The following is a 25,390-nucleotide window of genomic DNA, read 5'->3' as shown; positions in this document are numbered from 1 at the left end:
TAAAGATATGAAGTTTTGTTTGCAAATATTATATTACAAAATTGTAATTGTAAGATCGTCAAGTTTAACCTGAAATATGTAAAAGTATTTCTATTTAGATTTCATCTTTCTCACCAAGCATATATTTTACGTTGCATTCAATATTTGCTTACAACTTTCTAAGAAAATACTCACTTTTTTCTCTTATTATGACATTACATTATTTTCTTCTCACTTTCACTTACAAACTTATGTCCCTGTAATTTGCCCGAGAAATTGGAAATACCCTATATTAAATCCTCCTGATCATTCTCTGTTCTATCAATCCTCGGTCAACGATCTACGATCTAGGATAATCTAGATCTTTATAATGGAAAAAATAAAACAGAGTTCTTCATGATCGACTTAATACAGCCTTTTCCCAATAGAGAGCGTTCTAATCCGAAGCAAACAAGGTAATTATGTACTTACATTGCTCTTTTATTTAGTCGCTCTTAGCATGAACACCTATCAACGTCTCTTTCGTGACGTGACACGCAACTATCAACAATGTATCTCACTGATATGATAAAAATAAGGCTTGTCACGTTATACATCAGTTTCTTGCACATTGGGATCGTTAGAACCACGCTTAAAGAAGGTATAATAATTTCATCGATTTCCAATTCGTGCATGTATCTATTTTGTGATCATCAGTGACCTTCCATTAGTCATCAAACCAGCCGACTTCTGCCGATGACAACATAATCGAAACGATACTCATCTTTAAAATTCTCCAGCTTCTTTATATTCCGTACATTTCCTCTCATTCATCTCAGGCGCTTACAATAATTTTCATGCATAGCAACGATGATTCTCCAGTCAGAATATAAAATTTTGTTCGCAGTCAATTTCATATCTTATCAGTATACAAAGTGTAAGTGTTTCGCACGTACATCGTGGATAGAATTGACCTAGTATCTTTTAAAACAGAATAACTGTTTTAGAATTGGGCCAAACAAATTGATTTTTTTCCTTTTTTCTTCTTTTTTTTTTGGAGTAGTTGAAAGAATTAGTTGACGATTAATTGAATAATTAAATGACGTGTAATAAAATTCAGAATATTCTAATCGGCCGGAGTTGCGAGGAAGAAAGTAAAGCTTACTTTTTACAGCATTCTTTATCTGGGCTTGTAATCAAAATTTAAACAACACGTTTTATATTAGTTGGAGTTATGTTAGTCATGTGTTAAAAATTTTATCAAAGTCAATCGACGCGGAAGCAAGCACCAAATTTTCAGCACGTATATAACTGATATAACTCTTCAAAATGTGTTGTTTAAATTTTCATTACAGACCCGGGTAAAAAAGTAACCTTAGCTCTTTTCTCTTCCCGATTCCGATCAATATTCAAAAATTCAATGTCTTCAAAATTTGTTTACACCTCATCTAGTAAACTAGTCCTTTTAGCTGGTCGAAAACAAAATCAAGTCGTTTGTTTCAATTTTGAAGAAGTTATCCTGTGTTAAAAAGTGCCCGTTTTATTCTGCCCACGACTGCATGTATACGTGCATAGATTCCCGAAGGAGCGAGGCTCAATCGTTCCATAATTTTTAATGAATCACTTACTTCCTCGGTATTCAGATACTAAACATTGGCGGGAATTAGCTGACGGAGAATTGGAGAAGGCTTTATCGTACAAATGGAATGTGAATACAGCGAAGAATGTGATCATTTTCGTGGGCGATGGCATGAGTCCTGATACAATTACCGCTAGTAGAATATTTCGTGCTGGTGAGACCAGCCAATTGTCTTGGGAGAGTTTTCCTCATATAGGAATTCTTAAGGTCTACGTCCAACAATCTTCTATAATCGTAGTATAATTCTATAATGTCGAATGTATTCTATGCACATACAGAAAAACTCTTTTATAATCATATGATTATAAAAGATTTTATAATATAGAAGATATCGTTCATATAGAAAATTCTGTAATCAAATAATTAGAAAAAATGTTATACTATAGCATATATTCTACGTATAGAAAATTCTTCTGTAGCTATAGAAACATAAGTAACTAGTATTAAAAGTAAAATATGATTAAAATAAAATTGAAATTAAAATATATTGAAATAGACGTACAATACTGACAAGCAAGTACCAGATTCAGCTTCGACAGCAACAGCTCTATTCGGCGGAGTGAAGACAAATTACAACGTAGTCGGCGTGGATGCAAACGTAGCAATGAATAATTGTTCTGCAAGCTTGAATGCTGACTACCACGTGGACTCTATAATCTCGTGGGCGCAGGCGGCTGGCAAAGACACAGGTCAGCGATAACAAATGCCAAGATTGTAAACGATAATTTGTCATATTAGGCTGTTGTCCAACTTTTCGTTCATATATAAATGCCACTAATATTATTAATGAATATGACGTTACTATGTAAGTCGATAAATCGCGCTTCTACTGTCGACAGTAGAATATTTTCATTAGTTTTTTAATGATCGGGCATTAGGGAAGGATTCTATAATACCAGATTTGGCACTCATAATTTTTATCTTTTTCAAGTGAAACAATTTGCGGAGGGAAAAGATTAAATAATTTTGAGATCGTAGGAATGCGATAAGTCGCTTCTTAATATATCTGGAGATTTTTCTATCCACATGGATGTATATCATAAATCAAAATGCTAAGAATTTTGGAAAATATTTATTTCTTTATCGCGAAGATTTTCTCGAATATGTACTGTGTTTTTGGATTAATTCAATCTTTTGGGCGTTTAACGATTCTAAATTAAGAGTAAACTAATCTAAACTGTGATCTTTTACAGGATTCGTGACAACCACCAGGGTGACTCATGCGACTCCGGCACCCCTGTACGCGCACAGCGCGAACAGAAAATGGGAGTGCGAGTCGACAATGCCGAAGACCGCCGAAAAGTGCAAAGACATCGCCAGACAACTCGTGGAGGATCAGCCAGGGAAAAATATCAAGGCAAACTATAATATATCGCGATTGTTCAGTAAAATGTTTCACTTCAATTTAAGAGATTGTTAAGTATATTCTTCGTCGTTTCCTTCAGTACAGTTGCTTGAAACGTTCGACAGCGACAAATGAAGATTACGACGAGAAATGTTAATTAGAAGTGTATTTGGTTTAGGTAATCATGGGAGGAGGTAGACAAATGTTGAAATCCAATGCCACAGGCACTGAATTCGATCCTATAGACAATTGGGCTGGCCAAAGAAACGATGGTAGAGATTTAATAGAGGAATGGAAGCGGGACAAAGCTGCTAGAAATCTTTCCTTCAAGATCGTTCAAAATAACGAAGAATTGTTTCGCGTGGATACTGATAAAGTTGATTATTTGTTGGGTGTTTTTGCAAATGGCCACATCAGTATGGATTGGAATAGAGAAAAAGGTCCCAAAGGACAGCCAAGTCTTGAAGAGATGACCGTGACTGCCTTGAAGATCTTACAAAAGTCAAAACATGGCTATCTTCTTATGGTCTAGTTCTTATCTTCTTTATATTTATTAGACTAAAAAAAGTATGTCGTTTTGAATAGATATATTAAATGGTAATTTTTAGGTCGAGGGCGGGCTCATTGATTATGCTCATCATCGTGGCCACGCTGCACAGGCGTTGCTAGAAACTGTTAGGTTCTCAGACGCAATTAATACGACCTTGGGTATGGTTGACACTCGAGACACTCTTATTATTGTGACCAGCGATCATACTCATTCTATGAGTTTTAATGGCTACAGCAATAGGGGCTCGCACATTCTAGGTATTTCTGATAAATCCTGTTGCGTTTCTTAAACCATTTCCGACTCAATTTTATCTCCTTTATTGTTAAAAGATCCATTAAATTTGTAGGAAAAACGAAAGAATCGTTGTTTATATTCATGAATCTTTATTTCATTTCTGTGGCAAAGTATTTTTTAAGATATTACGAATCGTTTTGTTTGTTAAAACTAATTAAACTTTCCTACTGAAATACATTGTAAAACTTTAATGTTAAATACATTTCAAATGAGATTTTAATATGAATTAATAATTCATTCGTCTTACAGGTATATCTCAGAAGTCCAAGCACGATGGAATTCCATATACAACGCTGACGTACAGTACAGGGGGGCCGAATAACATAGCGTACACGCTCAAGAATGGTTCCGCCGTCAGGTTGGATCCTTCCGAAGAAAATACAACCGCGTATACGTACAGTCAACAGGCAACTATCATATCTGACGAAGCTTACCACGGAGGCGGTGATGTCGCTGTCTATGCAATAGGTATAACGCGTCGATGATTTATATATTACGTATAAAAAAAGTAACGCGATAATTATTAAATTAATCGACAAACTTTTGTCATTTAGGACCGTTTGCACATTTGTTTCATAGCGTGCACGAACAAAGTTACGTCGCCCGTGTGATTGCACACGCTGCTGGTATGCAGCCGAAAGCGTATGGGAGCGCTGGAAAGCAATACAATAGTCTGGTTGACGTTTCCATGTACATTTGCTTCTTCCTCTTACTTTTACTTCATTGACGATAAAAATAGATTAAACCACAAATGCGTACAATCTTAAAAAAAAGAAAAGTACAACGTCTTATGTAAGATGTAATGTATATTTAAAAAAAAAAGATCAAAGTTACATGTCTCCTTATCGTACTTAAGTAAGTAGGATAGCGAATGGCCGCGAAAAATACACTTGGATCCACTTGATCACAGATTACCCTAACTCGTTTTAGTGGACACATCAAGTCATTTTGACGAGCGACAGCTAATATAACCTTACGATATAGAATAAATCATTTTTTTCTCGCATTATGTATACATATATAACGTAGTATATTTTAATATATATCTTCTCCTCTTTTATATACAAGTTAAAACGATTTTCAGTCTTCTGCCGTAGAGGATAAGGTGAACCGCGATACATTATCCAGGTAACTCGTAAATTGCATTTCATTTACATGTGTACACAGCGTTCATATGGCGCCTATGAAATGCTAAGTAATTCTCGGAAGTTAGAATTCGAGAAAACGAAAAGAAGCTAAAAAAAAAAAAAAGAGAGAAATAAAAGGAAGAATAAAGATTATGCGTAGATAAAAGCAATACATATGTTGTACGAACTTCTTCAAAAAAAGACCGTATTCGTAATCTGAAGCACGTGGTTACAAACTGTCTATCCTCTAAAGTTGCAACTACGTTACTTACGCGTACGATTACATGTATCAGTCCGATAATAACGAAATGTAAAAAAAAAAAAAAAAAACATGGAACTTGCGAACCAATCGACTCGAAATTCTAGACTAACTAGAAAGCCATCGATGGGCAACTAACATACATATGTATATTATAGAAAGAGAGAAAGGAAGAAAAAGAGAGAAAAAGAAAGTGAGAAAGGCAGAGTATGAGGGAATAAAAAAAAGGGTATGAACAAGCATGGACAAACTAGTTTCATGCGATATACAGAAGTAATATGTAAGCTCTATCTGGCATCGCGTCGTTTAAGTAATCAAATGCGACAATGGGGAATTGTAAAAGAGACTCTCAATACTCTCTGGTCTATTATCTGATAAACAGTCTGATCGCAGAGTGATGGCAACGACAGCCGGAACATGATCATTGCATTTTGATTTTCACACTTTTACGGCTCTCCTCGGCGCTCTCGTGGAAGAGAATCTTGAGCGAGATGCATCCGAGGAACAACAGGGCGAAGAACAGAAAAATGAAACCGGGCGTGTATTTTTCGAAGACCATCGCACTGGCCAGCCCGATCAGTTGGAAAACCAACAGCAGAGGGGCGAAGTATACAGCTAGGGTCAAGAACAGGCAGCTATCTTGTTTTCGTTTCTGTAGCCTGGTCATTCGGAATCGTGGCGTCAACTTGCAAAATTCGACGCTCTTTGGTGGCTCCGCTACTTCAAACTCCTTCGAACGAATACCGCGTAGCAGCGTCTGTCGGAAACTCCTGCATAGGAAGAAGATCCTCGCGGTGATGAGCTGAAGGAACTGACCAAGGCAATGGTGCACCTTTCGTGCAACTGGATGCGATTTCGAGTTACCGAAGGAGTAGAGCAGATATGGAAAGAGATTTAAGTTTTGGCAGCAATGGCGAATCTTCTGCATTGAGGCATGGCGAAACAGCATCGGTGGTCCACTGTTACTTCCATCTGTTGAGAATAAAAACAATATATAAGCTCACATAGGCTCTATTAACAAACTAACAATGATATTATCGGAAACGATGCGATACGATCGTGCCTTGCAATTTCAAAGCGATTAATCTTAAAATTGTTAATTAATATAACTTAACCAGGTTCCCTTACCTTTCAGCATATTGGACATACGTCGTACCAGAGTTGGCTTGCCGACGGCGTCTTCCGTCTCTATCATTCCTGACACTTTGGTCATTTCGCTTATCACAATGGTAGAAACAACAACCGTAAATTACTCCAGATATCCTTCCTTCAACTCTCCGATGATTCGATCAGACTGTTGTTCGCACTATTTGTTAATTTTCTCTGTAAAATGGCAATTACAACATTATTATCTTTCATGGTTCGACGTGAGCCGAATTTTTGTTAGTATATAAAACCGAGAATCTCGTGTCGCGAATGAAAACTTTGATGGTCTCGGACGCAAGTTCTACCTCTTTTCCTCTGGAACCTCTGTTCGGGACGAGAATCGCGAAGGAACTCTTCGATCTGCACTGAACAGACCTTCGACTTTACCAAAGCCGAGTGGCAAAAAGAGACAAGTGCCACGTTTCGATAGCCCTTGCGACCCGAGATTAAAGCTCGAGCTGCTTTTTCAACGAATATCTCGACTAATATCTCCACCAATCAAATCGTTTATTTTAACCCATTAAGGGCCAATACTACATTAACGTGATATTACATTTACAACTATTTTTAATCAATTACTGAATTCTGTTTTCCAATGTAGTAGTTATGAAAGGGAGTTGCAAGAATTTGCTGAATACTTTCGCCATCGCTATTTCTTCCATTTCTAATTAGATTCTATAATTAAAAGAACTGCTGCAATAAAGAGACGCTTCCACTTTCCAGTAATATAAGTAAACCAAGACAAAACTCAAATAAAAATCAAATGACTTTTTCAAACATGCTATAAGAAATATTGATAATAATAAACTCTTGCACTTTTGAATATAAAACTTATACCTTTCTTTCTCTTCTAGCAAGTACAATTTAGATATTAGAGCAAATTGTTCAGTTTTCTATTTCTTAAAAAACCTGAAGTATTCACAAACTCAAGAGCGCGGTAGCCTATTAATAGCCAAGCAACATATATATTATGTACTTTATTATAATAACGTTATAGGTAGTTCAATTTCTTTGATATTCCGTAAAATTGCAGAATCTAGGTAACGAAATAGTAGTGAAAAAAATATTCAGTGAATCCTCGGAAACGTTCATTCATCCACAACGTTAAGAAAAACAATTCGACAATGAAAAAGAAAAAATGAACTTTGGCGTTAAACAACTTCGACCCTTAAGGCGCATTTAGGCGATTGTCAATATTATTTCGATATTTAAAATTCAAAAATTCTACATTGTACTGGCTATATATATTGACCATTTAGAGAACCACCTGTTATGTACGATAATGTTGAAAACCTAAATATTGACAATAATATCGATCGTCCGAATGCTCCTTAAATCGGCTAAGATCGTACTTTCCAGACGAAATTCCAAGATTCTCATTTGTCGATGGGCGCAGGACTAAAGAAATATTACGGAACGATTCACTGTTTTGCAACGACACAAACTTTATGACACACTCGCCGATCGGTTGACTGATCATAATATACCTCTCCTGCATCACTCCCGCGCGCCCCTTATCACGGTAAATTGGCCGTGTTTGTAGGTATATAGAGTCAGTGAACGCGAATCTCAAGGGTACTGCGAACGTGCGTTCCGTCGTGTGCAAATTTCTCAAAGCTGACGCATAAACCCCCTCGATCTGTATAAATGTCCGCGTAGCCGATTTCCCTATCGAACACGGGCTGAACGAATCGATACGTCGATAACAATCGTCACTGTGAGCTTATGGTAATAGAAACTCGAGGAACGCAATGTATTATACATTAGTGAGTGATAATACGAAGCTTCTCGATAATTCTCTTTCCCATGGATACATACATGAGGTTGATTAGCGCGACAAGGTAAACAAGAGGGATAAAAAACTCGTTGACTAGCCCTTGACGATGTACGCTATGGTTACCTAGATAATTGTATCTAGAGAGGAAACGATGCGTGATTGTGATCGACCATGAGGCCAATTGACCACGCTTGAATTATCGAACGGTGGGGAATAATGAATTAAACGAATATTCTCCTGGAAAGTTCTGCGACTTTATTGACTCACCTCGGGGATCGTTGGCAATATTTAGACGAACGTTGAGTTAGTAGAACTTCGTTGAGTTAGTAGAACATATAACCCACTCACAATTTTCCTCCAGCGGTTTCTTCGTTCTTTCCTCGTCGAACGTTTAACTATATTTCTTGTAAAGATTAAAAACGAGCGGATATTCACGGAATATGCCCATCCTTCGTTGCCTCAGCGACTATATCCCTCGACAGATCAATAGAGTCGCATGCTTCCTCTGTCGAGAGTTAGAGAACAACTAAATCCGGTCGGAGCACGGCTCATCGCTTCGTACGAACACGACAAAACACAAACAACGACTATGATCACCAGGCGTAGCGGGGCGCATCGTTGAAGCTAGCACGAGCAGCGACCTCACGTTTCCTTCGAGCAACCGTACCGCAGCCTAACAGCTGATTGGTCGTTCACTTCAGTTCCGAAAGTGACCCAACCAATTGGCTGGCATCTTAAAAGAATCTACGCCAGAGCATATGTGGAGTAACAAAGGAGCCGTTTAAGTGGAAACGCGAGATCTGTCACGTATTTACATCACGAGGCTTCCACGTGATCTTTCGAAATGTTCTGGCCCTTTGGATGACCTCCATAGAACGCCACTAATAACTTTCGTTGCTGTGTCAAGGTGAGGAATTGGGAACAGATTTACTGATGCGTCCGATTGCTGTATTGACATGTTATACAGTGTGATTCCGTCGTTAGATGCTTCAAAAGGAGAAGCCGGTGTTGGCTCGTCGCTAGACGCCGAGCAAATTCATATTTTTATGGACACGAATAAAAAGATGGATCGATGACAGATAGTACAAAGAATACTTTGCCTAATATTTACCTAAACTTTGTATGTTTCGCACATTATGTAAATTCTGTATAAGTTCATTTAAGTTTCACATAAATGCATGAGTATTTACGGTCTGTTTATCGTCATACAGTAGCTACAGAAAGTATTTGTACATACTCTTTCATTTTTCAATTAAATGTTCCTTAACCCCTTAACCTACAGCTACGGGCATAGCCCGTAGTACGATGATCGAACCAAACGTAAATATTACGGGCATAACCCGTAGTAGATGATCGGACCAAACGTAAATATTACGGGCATAGCCCGTAGTACGTACTACACAAGTCGTGCGAATGGCTCGAAGGCTGCGCGAGTTTGTTTACATTTTCGGCCCAAAATTCTCAAACGTAAATCGTAGGTTAAGGGGGGGGGGGCTAAGGTTAATTCGTACAAAAATAAGGCATGTTTTTGTGAATTATTTGTGACGACACAGTTAAAATCTCTTTATTAAAACCAATAGTACATTAAAGTATGACATTCGAAGAATATTGTGTAAAATTTTCACGGAGAAATATTAAAAAATACGGCAATGGCAGCAATTATTCGGACGTGTCTCGGAAAAAAGGTAGAACACAGACGTTAACTCTTTTAATGTCGAAATAACAACAAACAATAGCTTCTCATTTGGGACTTCTAAGGGAATATTAGATATGACCTGCAGCTCGTTCTATTAGGGAGTAGTGAAGTTTACCTGGACCTTCTTAGAAAAATATTTAAAGAAAGACGAAGCTTAAAGGATATGGATTTATTATAGTTTAAGTATAGTACAGATTTATTTAGTGATGAAGTTATTGCTTCGGTGGTAGGAAAATTTGTGAATTATATCGAATAAAGGTTAACTATTCCACGGAGTTGTAAACGTGATTCGAATATGGTAATGGCATGTGATCGTGACGAATACGAGACAGCCTAGCACGTGTCCTCGTGAGTGAAAGCCATGGGTCGCCCTGTGGCTTACAAAATTCGTAATTATAATTATGTATCAGAGTTTTGACCCGGTATAAAGTCCACCACAAGTGTGCTTATTAAAGTATTGGAATTGAATGTGCCATATGGCATTGACTCGTATCAACGTCATTTGCCATCCAAATGTATCACCGTTATCTATGTTGTCTCCAATTTCTTTTCTCATTAAAAAACTCCGTCGTTAGGAAAAAACACGAAATCCATCGAATTTCTTCGATTCCTTTCCTGGGGAAGCTTAATACTTGAATGACATTTCTCAAGGAAGCTTCTCGAGTAAGCCTTTCAAGTATAATGCATACCTCTAAAGTACAACTTTCTTCGCAACTCGTAAAACTAATAAATTTTCCAACTACTATGTAGAAACACAAACTCGATGAAGCGGAGTCAGTTACCTTCTTACTCTATTTCCTATCTTCTACATTTTATGTTTCTATCTTATTCTACTTCTTTTTCTATTGCAATATTGTTTATTATAGTATCAACATATATCAACATCATAGTTGAAAATTTGACTGAAAAACGTAAACAATTATCATTAACATAGAGTAAAGTTAGGCTTATAATACGATTTAACAAACTCAGCATTAAGTATCATATAAATTTATATCATAACGTAAAGTTAAGCCTATATTATAAATTAAATAACGCCAGAGGTAATAAATCGTCTGAATGACGAAAGGGAGTCATTAAAAAGATCGAGCACATCACAAAAACGGTTTGCAGATAGACAAATCCGATTAAAACAGTTATTTTGACTGTACAAAGTTCGGTGTGTTTCCAACTTGAAAAAAGTATGGCTTCTAAGATAGTGTGCGAAGATATGAAAGTCGAGCATGTGCAGAATATCTCGAGAAGCAATCAGCTGATTGATTACAGTGTATATAAACAAGAGATCGGCTAAGGTAGAACGCTGTTGGAGCGGCCATCAAACCCAAGTGAGCAATAATAGGATCGTAATTATGGCAATAGGTTGACATGGGCGAAACGGTATAGCACGAAGCAAGTGTAAGAAATTTGCGCTGCACACTTTCAATTGTTGCGATACGATTTTTAATATAGGGAGGTCATATTACGTAACCATACTCTAATATAAATCAAGCCAAACATTTATAAAATAATAAAAGAGTGGTAACGTCAGAGAATACTTAAACTATACTGAAAGAAGCTTCTCAATTTAATGTGCGTACTTTTATGTATAAATCAAAAAACTAATGGACTTGCTACTGATTCAATTATCGAGTATATTAGCAAGTCATTATTTTGCCAATCGTCGATTATCAGAGACACAGTTTTTTTCGAAGAGGTATGTTAGCTCTTGACTACGAAAAATTGTGTCGTTGACGCCGATAAACGCTAACGTTATGTAACAATTCATTGATCTCTGGCTTAGTAGCAGTGTAAAGCGAGGTAGAAGAGACGGTAAAATCACATGGGCGGTTATTATAGAAGTGTAGACAGCGAAGCATCCGCTCACGATGCGTATCCAGTTTTCACGCTCTATTCGCGTGATTATAGTAGGAAAGTGGAGGCGGAATACTTCATACATAGTGAGGTTGTAAAAAATCGGTTAGTAGACCGATATATAGAGTGGCTGTAAAAATTATATATAATACTCTTATCTTCCAGTTAAACGATTTTCTTTGTCAGCTTCTATATATTTCAATTTTATAGTATTAAATTTTTTAATTATATAAAAATTTCAAATGGTATGAAATTTAATATACTTGGATCTAATTAATTAGTATGTAAGTGCTGCAATAAATACAATGGTATATTCATACTTTTCATAAATATTTTTTCATAAATATTTGGTGGAAAAGATATAATAAGGTTATAAATCAATTAGTCGGTAGACGCGCTTAACGTTGTACGAATCTGGTAAAAGGATTTTGGGTGTAAGGCTATAAAGTATGAGAAAAATAGTTGACAGATGTTTTGAATGAGGTTCCTACCTGCTTAATGTTCTTACTTGTCTTAAATTATTGTTTCAGCCCTATTTTAACGTCAATAGCTGAATAATCTTATACTATAGATAATATATACTATATACTATAATCTTATAACACTATATACTAATAATCTTATATTATAGGTACTTGACTGCACCTTTTTCACTTAATAGTTTGGGATATTTTAGTTATTTGTAGTTTGGGATATAAGAACATACTTAGAGCATCATTATAGACTGTTCGATGTCAACTTGAAAGCTGTTCTTCCTCTGTAGTATATTTAAAAAAAAAAAAACTCTCTTCTTGAGAAAAGGAATAATTGTGACTCGTTTAGCATTTTTATCCTGGAAATACCGATTATATGATCATTATATATACATCATTGGACTCTTGACGATGATAGGAATTGAGAAACTAAAATCGTACAACATTTCAGACTATTTACTGTATCACTCATATTGAATAATTCCCAGAATATAAAATTAAATGTATCAGAATCTTTTATGAGATTATATAGTAATCACTAGAAAAACAGGACAAATTATTTACTTAACCCATTTACATGAAAACATATATACATATAATTTTCTCTAGGTTGTACATAAAAATTACAATCTTTGAATTTGGCTTTTTTAAAGGAATGGGAATTGACTTATTAGGTACACAACCTAATATTTTACGACCTCGCTACGTATATTTCTTCCATTTCGATACACGGGTGTACTCGAGTAGGATACTTGAAAAAAATCCTACGGAAGTCCGCTAATTTTCTAATTTCCTATCGAGTAATCGCATTTATGTATGGACGTTGGCCCATGTAACGACGAGAGGTTCCGGCGAAACTTGGACTCCATTTATCTACACTTTTTTCTAGCGTATCTTCCTATCAAGAAACGTGGGTGAGCGAAAAATTAGACGCCAATAACCCCAGTCAACGATTCTCGAAACTAGTGGGCGATTCGACGATAGATAATCTTTCGTTAAATTGTGGTCGTTCTGATTTGCATTCGTAATACTTCATTCGCTTGTTATTCAAGCGCATCGGATATTTAATATACAGCGATCAAACGATGTATATATAAGAATCATAAAAAACCTTGATGATGACTAGGTTGATTCTCACGAAATAAATTCTCTACGCGCATGTAGCCGTGATGTAAAGAGGTCTTTGGAACTTTGCTATTGGCTATGTAAATATGTACCTATTTTTGTAAGCGATTGTGAAATTTGATATTTATGCAAAACAGCAATGAAATAGGCAGATATGTATCTTAGAATTTTAAGTCTAGTTCTCATTGATTATATATTTTGTAGTTTTATTTTGTAATGCAAATTATCTACTTGAAAAAGGCAAAGTAAATGACGATATTCGTCTCGGTATTACAAATTACTTCAGTTTAAATTATGAAATTCTCTATTTAGATATCTATTAGGCAATGACGAGCAAGAAGTTCTGATGAGTCTTTCGAACTTTGCAATCGATGAATGTCAAGAAATCGCCATTCAAATGAAATAAAGTAAATTGCGATATGTTACTCACTATTAATCATTAGTTATAAAAGTAGCAATTTGTTCACGAAATTTTGCATATAACTTTCAGATTACGGTGATTAAAAAGAGACATTCCCTGAAATTTTGTAAACAGTAAAAAATGAAAGTAATCTTTAATATTCGTTTTATTACGAAGGATTATTTAAAACAGATCAATTTTTATATTCTTTTTGAGTAATGGATCTAATGAAGTCGTAAATTAAAAAAAGATAAATTTCAGATTTTAAAGGCTATTTCTGAATTGATATTTACAATCTGTACTTGTAATCTTCCATGAAGATCATACTATATCAACTCCTTATCAATTTCTACTTTAAGTATAGTTAATAATACTACTATAGTTAATTGATAAAAATGTTCCTCCAGCTACAAAATAAATTTATAGCTCTGAGTGAGTCGATACTTTACGTTCTTGTCGAAACTCGAGCACCTTATCTCGGTAATTGAAATTCCTGTTTCGGCGATCAAAACTCGTGTTCTTTCAAGTCTGATTAAGTTTGCAACCTCGCTATATCCTTTAGTATGTATTTAGTATATACCAAGCGTATATACATGCATGCATATCTTGAATGGCCGGAAAATTCTCGAGAATTCTGAATCGATAAATGTCAAGAACTTTATTATTAAAAATTATTAGTAAAAAGTACCAAATTTTGCCAGTGAAATTTTGCAAATAATTCTCGGACAACGTCTTCTATCTTATAGTAACATTACATAGCAATATAATGATCAAATATGATCCTTCTTTTAAATTTTCTAATTGATATGTATGAAGGAGTCAGCATTTGAATTTAATATATTAGGTTAAAAATTGAAAGGTAACAATCATGCGGCTGATTACGTTCATATGTAGTCAACGCCAACTACGAGAGGCTCTTCCAGGAATTTCGTAATCAGTAGCAATTAAAGAGTCGTCACATAAAAGCATAGTAACTTAGAATATTCTATTCATCGCTCAAAATCAATTAAATTCATTATGCGATGTTGTCGCCCTTTTCCTATACATATTCCTATACCTAATCAATGTCGAGGACAACAGGTTCAGCCCTAATATTTTGTAATCAATTTAGATGTCAATGAATGGACAGTCGCTGCGTTAGCATCCAAGGGCAAAGATCACCGAGAGAGTTTCACAGATTTAGGTCGTGTAGCGCTAGACAAAATAATAAATATATACGTAGATTATGTAATTGCACAAGAGACGCTGTCTGCCTTATTTCGGTTTTTTGAGTGGGGTAGTATGTATGTACATTCCACGAGGTAAACACATTGATCAGATAACGAGCAATAACACTTTTAAACAGTATTGTTTCTATCGTATTACCTCGATAACATCCGAAATAAACCTGATTACACATACAAACCAAAGAATGCCGACCGGATATTAGTCATCTCCGTAGAAGCTACATATATGTAGTATGTGTGCAAATTTGCAGGTGCTCCCTCTTTCTTCTTATTTTGGTTTGTTTCGATTATTGCAATGTATTACTTTACGTATTTCGTTGAGTTCTTTTTTTTTTTTTTTGTTAAATACACAAATAATTGTGACAAAAGAAGAAAAGGAACATTGAACTGTTGTTACTTTTTTTATTGTTTTTTTTTTTCTTTTGAGGCGATGAAAGCAACAAGAGTGGAAACATCGAATGGGATTTTTATGAATGCTCTATCGAAATTTCAATTCTGTCTGTAATATTCGTTTTGAAAGATAATTCGTTAGATAGAGAATAAATTAAGACAAAAGAGGAAAGAAGATATTCATTCAGTTTTGAGCGCAAAATTTCATTTTGTTGCTCTTTCTAAACATTGAAAATGGAGTAGATATTTTAGAATTTTTACAGATTCTTTACGATTGGTGATTTGAAGGAATCTCAAATTTTGTTTTCGATATCTACTTATTCTTGGAAAATAAGTCGCAAGATAAAAAGCAAGTTGAAACAAATGAAGGAAGAACACAGTGAATTTAAGAAAACTCAAAAGTGAAACAAAAATTGCAGAATTTTTATGAATTCGTGACATTTAACCATTTGAAGGGATTTTGAACTCTGTCTCGTTCTGAAGCGATAACTCGGTATTAATAACATATCGTTGTGGTCTTATTGTCGCGACAATTATGCTTTTTATATTAGGTGCTATATTATGGTAACCTCGAGCGCATATGTTACTATAATCGCGATTTTTTTCCATCACAGTTCAGTCGTATTACGTAAAAATTAGATATGCAAATTAATACTCCTTAATCACGTCTGTTATTATGTATTAACTCAATGTTTTCTATTATCGAGTCATTCTTTTTCTGTTTCGTTCTATTCTTAATTTTTGTAGCTCAAAACAACAGCGAAAATTACGATTGTATTATTACTGGTAATCGAATAACTAAATTAAATATCCCACTTTAAAATGAATAAAAATTACATATAATCTACCAATTTCGAAATCTCGACAATTGCAACGATAATTGCAGTCGTTCATAGGTTAAAGTGATTAACACGACTTGTGAAATTCTTGAAATTTTAGTGCCAAATTATTTGATTGACGCTTCTCTTATATAATTCTATCAATTTTCTCTATTTTTTGCTTTGTGGAATTAGTCAACTTAGCAGATAAGCGCCCTAATTACAGCTTAAAATTTCTCGCTTCCCAAGATATAGAAACGCGTTTTCGCAGGATCGGTATTATCTGCAGATCGTTATTTTTCCAAGCAATCGCTGATAAGGCGCGATAAGCAGCGATTGTTTGTCTTCTCCGTGCTTCTGCACTGACATTTAGGGAAATTTTCGCGTTTTTACTTTTCCCCCTCTTGTGTTACGCGAACGTTCGTATCAAATTCGCATTGAATTCGCGTGGTTTTTGCGCGGAATTTCGCATGCTCGATATGTATCGTCGCGGAGGACAAATCGCAGAAGGTGAAATTGCGTAAACCAGTGACCGGAAAAAATTGTTCTGCGATTGTTCGCGAAACTTTGTCGACCAGTCACGAAATGTTTATTTTTATTTAATCTAAGAAGAATTCGATTGATAAAAGAGAGACGTACAGTTGTTCGATTCGTCTTTCTTCGTTCTAGAAGACAGTCGTTGCTTTTCTTTTTAAATAGAACAATTCGTCGGAGTTACGTCATTTTTCTTTGGCACGTGTATCGAGCCGATATACAAAGTGCCTCTTTACTTCACCTTATCCTCTGATTAACAGTTTCTTTGTGTTAGCATTTACCCATAATGGTTTCCTAAGTATTTATGTAAGCTGTGTAAAATTAAAAAGCTAGGAATAAGAAACATAATACAATTATAGCTTTCTAAATAATTCATTGCAAATATATTACAAAATACACAAATATCTGAAGGAGATGAAAGGACATCGGGACTTCCCGTCTGGAATATTGGGAAAATCCCTATACCTCAGTCCAGACTTTTACTATAGCTACACTTAAATAATAATAATAAAAAAAAAAAGAAATAGTTTTAATGTTCTAATCCGATTTTATGACAATGGGTTTGGGCTCGAAGTGACATAGCGAGTCACTGGACGTAGCCACGGTCACGGGAGACCTGACAGAGGTATGGAATGATTATATGGCTCTCCTTAAAAACAAAGATTAACCCGAGAGGTGGGGAGAGGAATATATAAGGGCAGTTCCACTTGGATTTTTTTTTTTTTTTTTTTTTGGAGTTCATGCACATAAGTTTTACTTGTACGTCGAGTTATACGTGTATCACATCGCATTCGTCATCCCGTGGACCGTGGATTCGTTATCGAACCTGAATTCGTTGTCATCAACATCTCGACCATCCTATCGCCGCTATTACTTATAGGCTCCTGTAGTGTCCACATTTGTACCAATAAACATCAGCTATATCCGCGATGGTAAATTGAGTGAAGCTTCATCGAACGCCCAAAATTCCAACCTTAATGCGACATATCTATCTGAATAAATGGAAGATCGAGTTTTATCTGCAACCATCTAAAAGATGGCACGTACAGGGCTTCCTACAGACACACTTTTCAACTACATTGATGCGTAAGTTTTCTTTTCCCCCTGAAAGACTTGTTTTTTTAACGCTTACAGTATTTTTTACAAGCATTCGTTTCATTTGTCATAAATATCCTCAAGTTCAATGAATTTTACAGCCGACTGGCACTGCCGATTACCAGATCTCTTATCCTTTCACCACGAGGAAGTTGCCGCGGGTGGAGATTGATAGAGAATTTTACCACAAGTTACCGACCACTAACGAAGTTCGCCAAGCGGACATTTAAATTAGTTATATCGTTTCGTCTCTATCTGGATGTGGTTTCTTTCTCAGCAGTGTCGCCTCTTGTTTTATCTCTACTTCTCGACAAGACCTCAATACCTTATAATCTCAACAAAGTCTACTCCTCGTTTCAAGCTTGTAATCCTCGAAAATTAAAAGTACAAGTGCACTACATCGATTCTTGTATCCAGAAAGCAAGACCCACTGAACTTCTCCTATCTGATATTCTACCTGGAAATATCTTTCAGGTCGACGTGTTTTACAGAACAAATAAAGGAAGGAACTTCTGGGTAATAGTTTTTCCGTACATACACCGGGAATCATCGTACGGCATGGGATCATTAGCTGTTCGCGGTCAACGTCTCTGGTCTCTCCTCGCACTCGGTTTCAAAGCCGCAGAAACTCGTCTATTCCCGTGTCGACGATTTTCCACGGTTCTGGTGTGCTTTTTCGTCCCTATATGTGTCGACGGGTCGACGAACGGCACACGGATACGGCCCTGGCCAGCCCGCAAACAGCATTTTTCCACGGCGACTCGGTTTACGCTCGCGGTTAAAAAGAATCCGCTCCGTGTTGGTCGCGCGTCGCCACCCAAGTACCAACAGAAGAAATGGCAGAGGCTAAAGACGGGCAGAACGAGCAAGGGAGCCGCTATAGCGGGCAAAAATCAAGAGATACCGAGTCAAGTTCCGGGAAACGGTTATATCGTATCGATCGTGTAAGTTAATCGCGTGGATTTGATATTTCATGGCGGAAAAATTCTTCTGAGTTTAATATGTATATCTTCCTACTTCTTCTTTTATCAGAAAGTAGGAGATGATGAGAAAGCACGCGTAATAACCGCGAATGCGTTAATATTCTCTAACGTCGTTTAAAATGGATGGAAGATGGAAAATTTCAGTCGGAGCTGTCCGTCGAGTATTTTAAGAAGTAAAAATTACTTTAAACAAGGTTTCTCTTTGTTTAAAGAATTGAAACGACGAAAGACGCATGGTAGATGCAAGTGTGTGAATATTTTACAGGATTAAAAATGCAAATATAAATCGATAACATGTATTTGGTACTGTATAGAACAAAGATTGTTTTAGATTTCTCTGATTCTCTTTATTCATTTTTTTTTCTTTTCTTTAGTCGGAGGTAGCGGATATATAATAACTGAGAGTGCGTGAGCAATTTCTGTATAATATATAGAATTGCAGCGACAAGGACACACGTGAATTAATCGCATATGTTTGATATTTCAAGAAGAAAAGATTAGTCAAGTATTATGCAGTCTTCTCGTATCAAAGAATCAAAAATGTGATTGTAAGATACAAGTATAGTATAGACATTTTCTATGATTAAAAATACTATCTCGAAGGAAGATTGAATATTTCATCGAGTTAAAATTCTTCCAACTTTGTTTGGTTTTCGTTTTACTTTCAGGACACCTTAGCTGATAACGAGGAACGTGTCGTAACTAGAAACGTGCAAATATCCTCTGCGATAAAAATCGTAAGTAAGTTGTAGGAATTACATATTTTAAACAGCAGAGATTATTGTAAGTTTATTTGGTCCTTATCTTTCCAGAAAATCGAGTATGTCATAATCGAAGACATGAGAATATTTTTTACGATTACACGTTATTTGCGTAAAATCGAATATTCAAAAAAAAAAAAAAACACAGCTATCACTGTGTAAATTTATCTGCATTTTTTCAGAGAACCACAACTTGATGGCAAGGAACGTGTGATAACAACAGACGCTGAAACATGTCCCATGATGAAAAATGTAAGTTAATCAAGCGAATTCGATATCTTAAGATTACACAAAACTCATTAAGCTTGTCTGGTTTTCCTTTTTTACAGAGGGTAGTTGACGATAATAACGAAAGACGCATGGTAATCATTTTTGTACAATTAAAAACGCAAAGATCGCCGGTTACAGTCAATAGCACAGATATTTTTGGCATAAAATTAACTAGTTTACAGATACTTGTTCGTTTGTTCGAACTTGTTTATCCTCATCTAATTTGCATTTTGTGATAAGGAATCACTGGATGTATTTTATTCTTTGCAGCTTTTTCTCGAGTACAAGTCTCGAGTCAGCTGATTGGCAGAATCGCTAATTATTCTTTAAAATAGACGAGGATCTTTGGAATTCCGATTAATCCATGACCTCGGTTACTAGAAACGAGCTTCGACGTGCTACAATAAACTTCAACATTAGAACTACCAGAATTATGAAAATGTCCAGTCGATAGTTTTTCATAGGAATTTTATAAATATACAGCGGTAAATTTTTGAGAATTTTATACGAGATATTGACTTATCTATATCTTATATATCTTTTCAAAATTTTATACCTTTAAAAAGATACGTATTTAGGGATTTTTTGCGACGTTTTATAAAATCTGCAGATGAAATGTTATTCTTCATTTTACATTATAATATCTCTCCACATATACTTCTCATTTTAATTCTTTTACACTGTCAGCCATAAGTATTAGGACATGCTTTTAGTACAAATTGAATATTTTTCCACTCTTTTCATTTTGTGGTTCATTTTTTTTTTTTTTATTATAAATTTGTCATTTCATTCGCGTCATACGACGAACTAAAGATCATAATGGTGTATATAAGATAAAATTTTCAGCACTGTAATTTACTTACACACACACCCTCACATATATATGTATATCTCAACCTTGAAAAGTATCGTCACTCTAATTTCATAATTAATTAAGTTATAACTTTATTCTTCGTCGCAATACGTTTTCGTGACTTGGAGAAGTACAATTAATTTTTACCAAATTTTAATTTATGAAAACTAACTTACACTACTATGACCTTCAGAACTCCGTATGTGTCTTATGGCGAGTAACGTTAAATAAAGTAAAGTTTATTAAAGTATTGCGACAGTAAAACACTTATGGCAGCGTATTTTAATCTAAACTATCATCGGCATGATACAACGTACTATTCCCAATAGTTCTAGTGTTAGAGAAACTATAATCTTATATATTTATTATTGTATATGTTTTATTTAACTCTATATATTTTTTTTCTCTAGATAAAATATTAAAAAATTTTATATCTTTCTATCTATATAGAATGTTTATTCCGCTGTTAATTTATTACGCTTCGATCTTGTTGCGTTGTATAATTTCTGCGCAATTACAAATTCGTTTAATTCCAGAAAAATGTGAAGAGCTTTGCTGCCTCAGCAAGAATAAATGTATTGCTTATACATTCATATCATATAGTATATGATATTATACAATATTTGTATGAACATTGGATCATTATATGATAAATATAAATAGTAATTACATAACTTGCAATTATTGCAACCGTTTAGATATAAAAAAAGAAAAGGAAATATATAGATGTAGATGCATTCAAAGTCGACATAGAACATGCGGAAATGTATATATAATATTATGCAATTGTGTATAAGATTAGGTGTTTTAAAAGAAACATATGAGATATCTGGACATATATTCATTTGATAATCAATGGCGCACATATTTAATATAATTTTGCAATAATTATCTCATATTCTGTTGCAATATTTATATGATAACTTGTATATCTTATGAATATCTCATGAATATATTGTGTTATATACAAGAAATTCTAAGAAATATGTAAATAGATTATGACCTTATAATTTAGCATAGTAATTTATTTCAAAACCGTCTGCTTCGTCATATTTAAACACATCGCATAAAATTCTAAATTTTAAACTTTGGATCGATTGTATCCTTCACCACTTCCATATTATCCTTGCACGTTCTACAAGCTACCCAACAATATTTCCATTCTACATAAATCCTTTATTTAATGTGTGTAATTTTGTGTCTGCAGGATTTTCTTCATAAGCCAGGATGAGGACAGTAAGAGTCATAAGGCAGCGAACAAGATTATTTCTGACTATAATAACTAGTGCGATTTGCTGTTCAGCGAACAATATGGAAAATAGAAAAATATTCCCTGTTCTTGAATTATTGCAGAAATTCTGATTGAATTAGAGAAGCAACGAAGAAAACGTGAATTATTAATTTATAAAGATAATTGTTAGATGCTAAATTAAGATACCATAATCATAGTGATAGGACTATAAAATATATATAATGCATGTGTATACATTATTAAAAGGTCTTAATAAACATTAAGCTATAGTTAATCAACTGTCCACCCGTTGCATTGCCTGTCCAGCAATCCTAGAGTGACCAAACGCAACGCTTAAACGAGAAGCAACGTTCAGAAGCTTTAAACCAATGTACAAAAACGAGAAACACGAAAAATAGTCCTAATCACAATTAAATTAAATTATAAGTACCGAAAGTTAATCTATTCTACTCCTCGTCTGCGGTTAACTTGTGCAGTGTCATCTAGTACATGGTGGTGGAACTGAAATTTTGGGCGATCACACATAGATGGCAGAACGATGCACATCCGAACACAGAAATCGAGCTCCTTGGTTTGAACGTGTGTTGGACAAACCATGTGCTGCCATCTATGCTTAAACGCCTCAAGTCTCAGTTCCTTTAGTACATAACAGATGGCAGAACGTGGCACGTCCGAACGCAGAAATCGAGCTTCTTGGTCCGAAACGTGTGTTGGACAAGCCACGTCCTGCCATCTATGCATAAACGCCTCAAGTCTCAGTTCCTTTAGTACGTAACAGATGGCAGAACGTGGCACGTCCGAACGCAGAAATCGAGCTTCTTGGTTCGAAACGTGTGTTGGACAAGCCATGTCCTGCCATCTTTGCGTAAACGCTTCAAGTTTCAGTTCCTTCATTATCTAATAGATGACCAGACATGACTTGACCGCAGACAAGAAGGGCTACAGTGTGCGATAAGGACAAATGATACGAGTGGTGGAAGGAGAGGATACAGTGTACAACGAAGACAGACATCACGAGTGATGCTAATAAGAGAGGATATAGTGTGCGACAAAGACAGGCGATGCAAGTGCCGGTAGAAAGAGGGAATCTCTTTCTTTTTCTCTCTACTATGCTAGTGTAAACATACAGGAAACATAAATTAATTCTACTTCAATTAGAACGAATAACGAGTTGTGAATGTAAAACTAGTTGTAGTGTAAAAAGTAATTCAAGTATTCTCCTATAATTAAACTACCATTAAATGCAAATTAACTACTATCATTAATAACTCGGATATCTGAATTTATGGCATTTTTCAAATTGATACTTTGTTCCTTCCGATATATAGTAATTACATTTTTATATTATACCTTATTTCTAATTTATTATTGCACCTGCTAGGCTAAAAGAGTCATTTAAAATGCAAACTATGTCCCTAAGGTTTGCAGAATATACAAAAATTGTTTTATAATCATCATTTAATCCTAATTTCATCAAATTGTTAACCAAGTAATACAGGACACTTTGATACAATTAATTCTTTTATCCGCACGTCCAACCCCTTCCTACAGCTCGTTTCATATTTGTTAAGAATAAATTACATTCTATTTACATTTGCAGCAAGTGAAATCGATTTAATCTCTAATCGATCAATTGATTTGTCTGTATTTATTAATTTGCAATTTATTGTACTTTAATTATTTCTTTGATTTTATTGTCTTCCTTTGCATTTTGCATAAGAAAACGTAGAAATTTTCGATCAAACCATCAAACGATTGGCAGGTCAAACATCGACAAATTTCAACAAATCTTCCAAAATCTCTTACTTTTATTTGTCCTTATGTCATCACCACCACGATTAACCGTCACATGTACAAGATTTTTCCAAAATAACGTCGCTGGAGTTATATCGGAAAGTCAAAAGACCTCGAAGAGTCGATGTTGCGCAGGAGAACTAGCGTTTGCTGCCAGTAGATCAATGAAAAGTTTGATTCACCGAGGGTATTCGCTCGTTTTTCGTCATCGCTATCGCTGCACGTGATCTGACCCTTCCCCTGGATCGATTAGACCCACCTCACACGTGGCTGTCGTGTGTTTCAGTCTGCACACCAACTTGATCTTTATTTTTAGCAAAATGGCAAAAAAAGAGTAGAATATTTAATTAATTGTTATTTATTATAAATTTTGTAAATTTTTCTAGCATTTTATATGAATTTTGCAGATGCACTTTCGGCATTTGAGAATGGGGAAGATTTTGTAGTCATCGTAAATGGAGGGTTTAAAGAAGAGATCAGTAGCCTTCGATCAATCATTCGGAGTCAAGATAGCGGAATATTAAAGGCAACACGCTATTGTATTTTTTATGTTTGCTTTTCAGATAGAGTAATTGGATATTGACTCACTTAAATTTAATTTACACCGAAGAAAATAGCATTTAAATAAAATTACAGAAGTACGTAAGTAAAATTGTAGAATTTTGGTCAAATAATACTCCCTTAATTTCCTTTTCTACGTTTTATCACTGATTACTCATATTATCAATATTACTAATTCTCTATGTACATTAACAATAAAATAATATTATAAAATCGATATTTTCATAAAATTGCTTGTGCTTATTCTTCTATTTATTTTATTTACTTACTCTATCTTCTACAGGGTGGTTGGTAACTGGTGGTACAAGCGGAAAGGGGGTGATTCTACGCGAAAAAAGAAGTCGAAAATATAGAATAAACATTTTTCGTTTGAGGTTTTGTTTTCGAGAAAATCGACTTTGAATTTTCGCTCGGTACGCGTGCACTTTATCGCGTCTCGTTATAACTCACTGTAGATCGTTGTCTCGATGGAAAAATTAAAAAAAAAAAATTTTTATTCCATATTTTCGACTTCTTTTTTCGCGTAAAATCACCCCCTTTACGCTTGTACCGCCAGTTACCAACCACCCTGTATATCTCTTTAATTAAATTTAAATAATCTCTACATTTATCTAATGTATCCTTCTCATTTAAATGTATAGAATGTACTGGCAAAGTTTAGCTGTTGCTATACGCCGCGTATTTGGTAAATATTATTATTTATGCCAAAGCGTTACGAAATACAAATGTTTTCTTATTTCAATAAATACGTATATTTATCTTAACATTTTTAACAGATAATTATGAGCTAACCATGTTCATGTTGCCAAGCGATTAATCAATGTTATTCATTAGATTATGTTTAGTAAATTGAGCGATAAACCAGTTGATAAACCACCCAGTAAACAGCATCCAAAAAAAAAAAGAAAAAAAAAGAAAGGAAAAGAAAGGAAAAGAAATGAGAAAGCAAATAACTAGTTCGCCCATGTCGTTGTCATTACGTCAAACTTTCGATAAACTGAATTATTGCGCAAAATCTTTCGATAACTAATCGATAACCAAAGCTTGTCTCGCCTCGCGAAGATTTATTTACAAAATTACGATCTCGTTCTCGATTTCATTGAAATTCAGTGTTCATTGGTTCAGTTGGTTCATTGAAATTAGATAAGAACTGAAAAATTCTGCCAATATCTACCATCTTTCTCTTAGACGATGTAATTGTGTTGTTTCACTA

The 25,390-nt window shown here is 35.0% G+C and overlaps 3 protein-coding genes across 27 annotated transcripts; 2 read left to right on the top strand and 1 right to left on the bottom strand.

Annotated features, from left to right (window-relative positions):
- Positions 1-450: 450 nt before the first annotated feature.
- On the top strand, positions 451-4,792 carry LOC126873381 (alkaline phosphatase-like). The gene is made up of 8 exons (XM_050634202.1): positions 451-619; positions 1,602-1,804; positions 2,094-2,286; positions 2,791-2,954; positions 3,121-3,468; positions 3,551-3,749; positions 4,036-4,254; positions 4,341-4,792. Exons 1-8 carry the CDS (start codon positions 529-531, stop codon positions 4,511-4,513), a joined length of 1,590 nt encoding a protein of 529 aa, XP_050490159.1. The 5' UTR covers positions 451-528; the 3' UTR covers positions 4,514-4,792.
- On the bottom strand, positions 4,575-8,667 carry LOC126873385 (uncharacterized). Of its 5 annotated transcripts, none has more exons than XM_050634228.1 (3): positions 8,444-8,667; positions 6,301-6,495; positions 4,575-6,144 (listed from the first exon to the last, which is right to left on the bottom strand). In XM_050634228.1, exons 2-3 carry the CDS (start codon positions 6,383-6,385, stop codon positions 5,594-5,596), a joined length of 636 nt encoding a protein of 211 aa, XP_050490185.1. In that variant the 5' UTR covers positions 6,386-6,495; positions 8,444-8,667; the 3' UTR covers positions 4,575-5,593. The 5 variants fall into 5 exon arrangements, with proteins under 5 accessions (XP_050490185.1, XP_050490181.1, XP_050490186.1 ...); XM_050634224.1 differs by having other exon boundaries at positions 8,363-8,666; XM_050634229.1 differs by lacking the exon at positions 8,444-8,667 and adding an exon at positions 7,586-8,349.
- Positions 8,668-8,863: 196 nt separating this feature from the next.
- On the top strand, positions 8,864-22,312 carry LOC126873383 (uncharacterized). 21 transcript variants are annotated; one of them, XM_050634219.1, is made up of 9 exons: positions 8,864-9,002; positions 9,080-17,694; positions 17,805-18,647; positions 19,061-19,245; positions 19,355-19,423; positions 19,499-19,699; positions 19,777-19,809; positions 19,988-20,202; positions 21,778-22,117. In XM_050634219.1, the coding sequence occupies exons 2-4, from the start codon at positions 17,645-17,647 to the stop codon at positions 19,068-19,070; spliced, it is 903 nt and encodes a 300-aa protein (XP_050490176.1). In that variant the 5' UTR covers positions 8,864-9,002; positions 9,080-17,644; the 3' UTR covers positions 19,071-19,245; positions 19,355-19,423; positions 19,499-19,699; positions 19,777-19,809; positions 19,988-20,202; positions 21,778-22,117. The 21 variants fall into 21 exon arrangements, 17 of the variants coding, with proteins under 17 accessions (XP_050490176.1, XP_050490178.1, XP_050490177.1 ...); XM_050634221.1 differs by having other exon boundaries at positions 19,061-19,228; positions 19,355-19,431; positions 19,630-19,699; positions 21,778-22,115; XM_050634220.1 differs by having other exon boundaries at positions 19,061-19,234; positions 19,355-19,431; positions 19,630-19,699; positions 21,778-22,115.
- Positions 22,313-25,390: the final 3,078 nt, after the last annotated feature.

The sequence above is a fragment of the Bombus huntii genome, chromosome 14, assembly GCF_024542735.1.
Source record: "Bombus huntii isolate Logan2020A chromosome 14, iyBomHunt1.1, whole genome shotgun sequence".
NCBI classification, from domain to species: domain Eukaryota; kingdom Metazoa; phylum Arthropoda; class Insecta; order Hymenoptera; family Apidae; genus Bombus; species Bombus huntii.
This window is presented reverse-complemented; position numbering and strand designations above follow the sequence as displayed.

Excerpts from the sequence above, each read along its gene's own strand:
- LOC126873381 (XM_050634202.1), top strand. The coding sequence starts at position 529 with ATGTATCTCACTGATATGATAAAAATAAGGCTTGTCACGTTATACATC. Across the intron at positions 2,955-3,120 it reads AGCCAGGGAAAAATATCAAG|GTAATCATGGGAGGAGGTAG; the intron begins GCAAACTATAAT and ends TATTTGGTTTAG. Across the intron at positions 4,255-4,340 it reads TGTCGCTGTCTATGCAATAG|GACCGTTTGCACATTTGTTT; the intron begins GTATAACGCGTC and ends TTTGTCATTTAG.
- LOC126873385 (XM_050634228.1), bottom strand. The coding sequence starts at position 6,385 with ATGACCAAAGTGTCAGGAATGATAGAGACGGAAGACGCCGTCGGCAAG. Across the intron at positions 6,145-6,300 it reads TATGTCCAATATGCTGAAAG|ATGGAAGTAACAGTGGACCA; the intron begins GTAAGGGAACCT and ends TATTCTCAACAG.
- LOC126873383 (XM_050634219.1), top strand. The coding sequence starts at position 17,645 with ATGGCACGTACAGGGCTTCCTACAGACACACTTTTCAACTACATTGAT. Across the intron at positions 17,695-17,804 it reads CTTTTCAACTACATTGATGC|CCGACTGGCACTGCCGATTA; the intron begins GTAAGTTTTCTT and ends TGAATTTTACAG.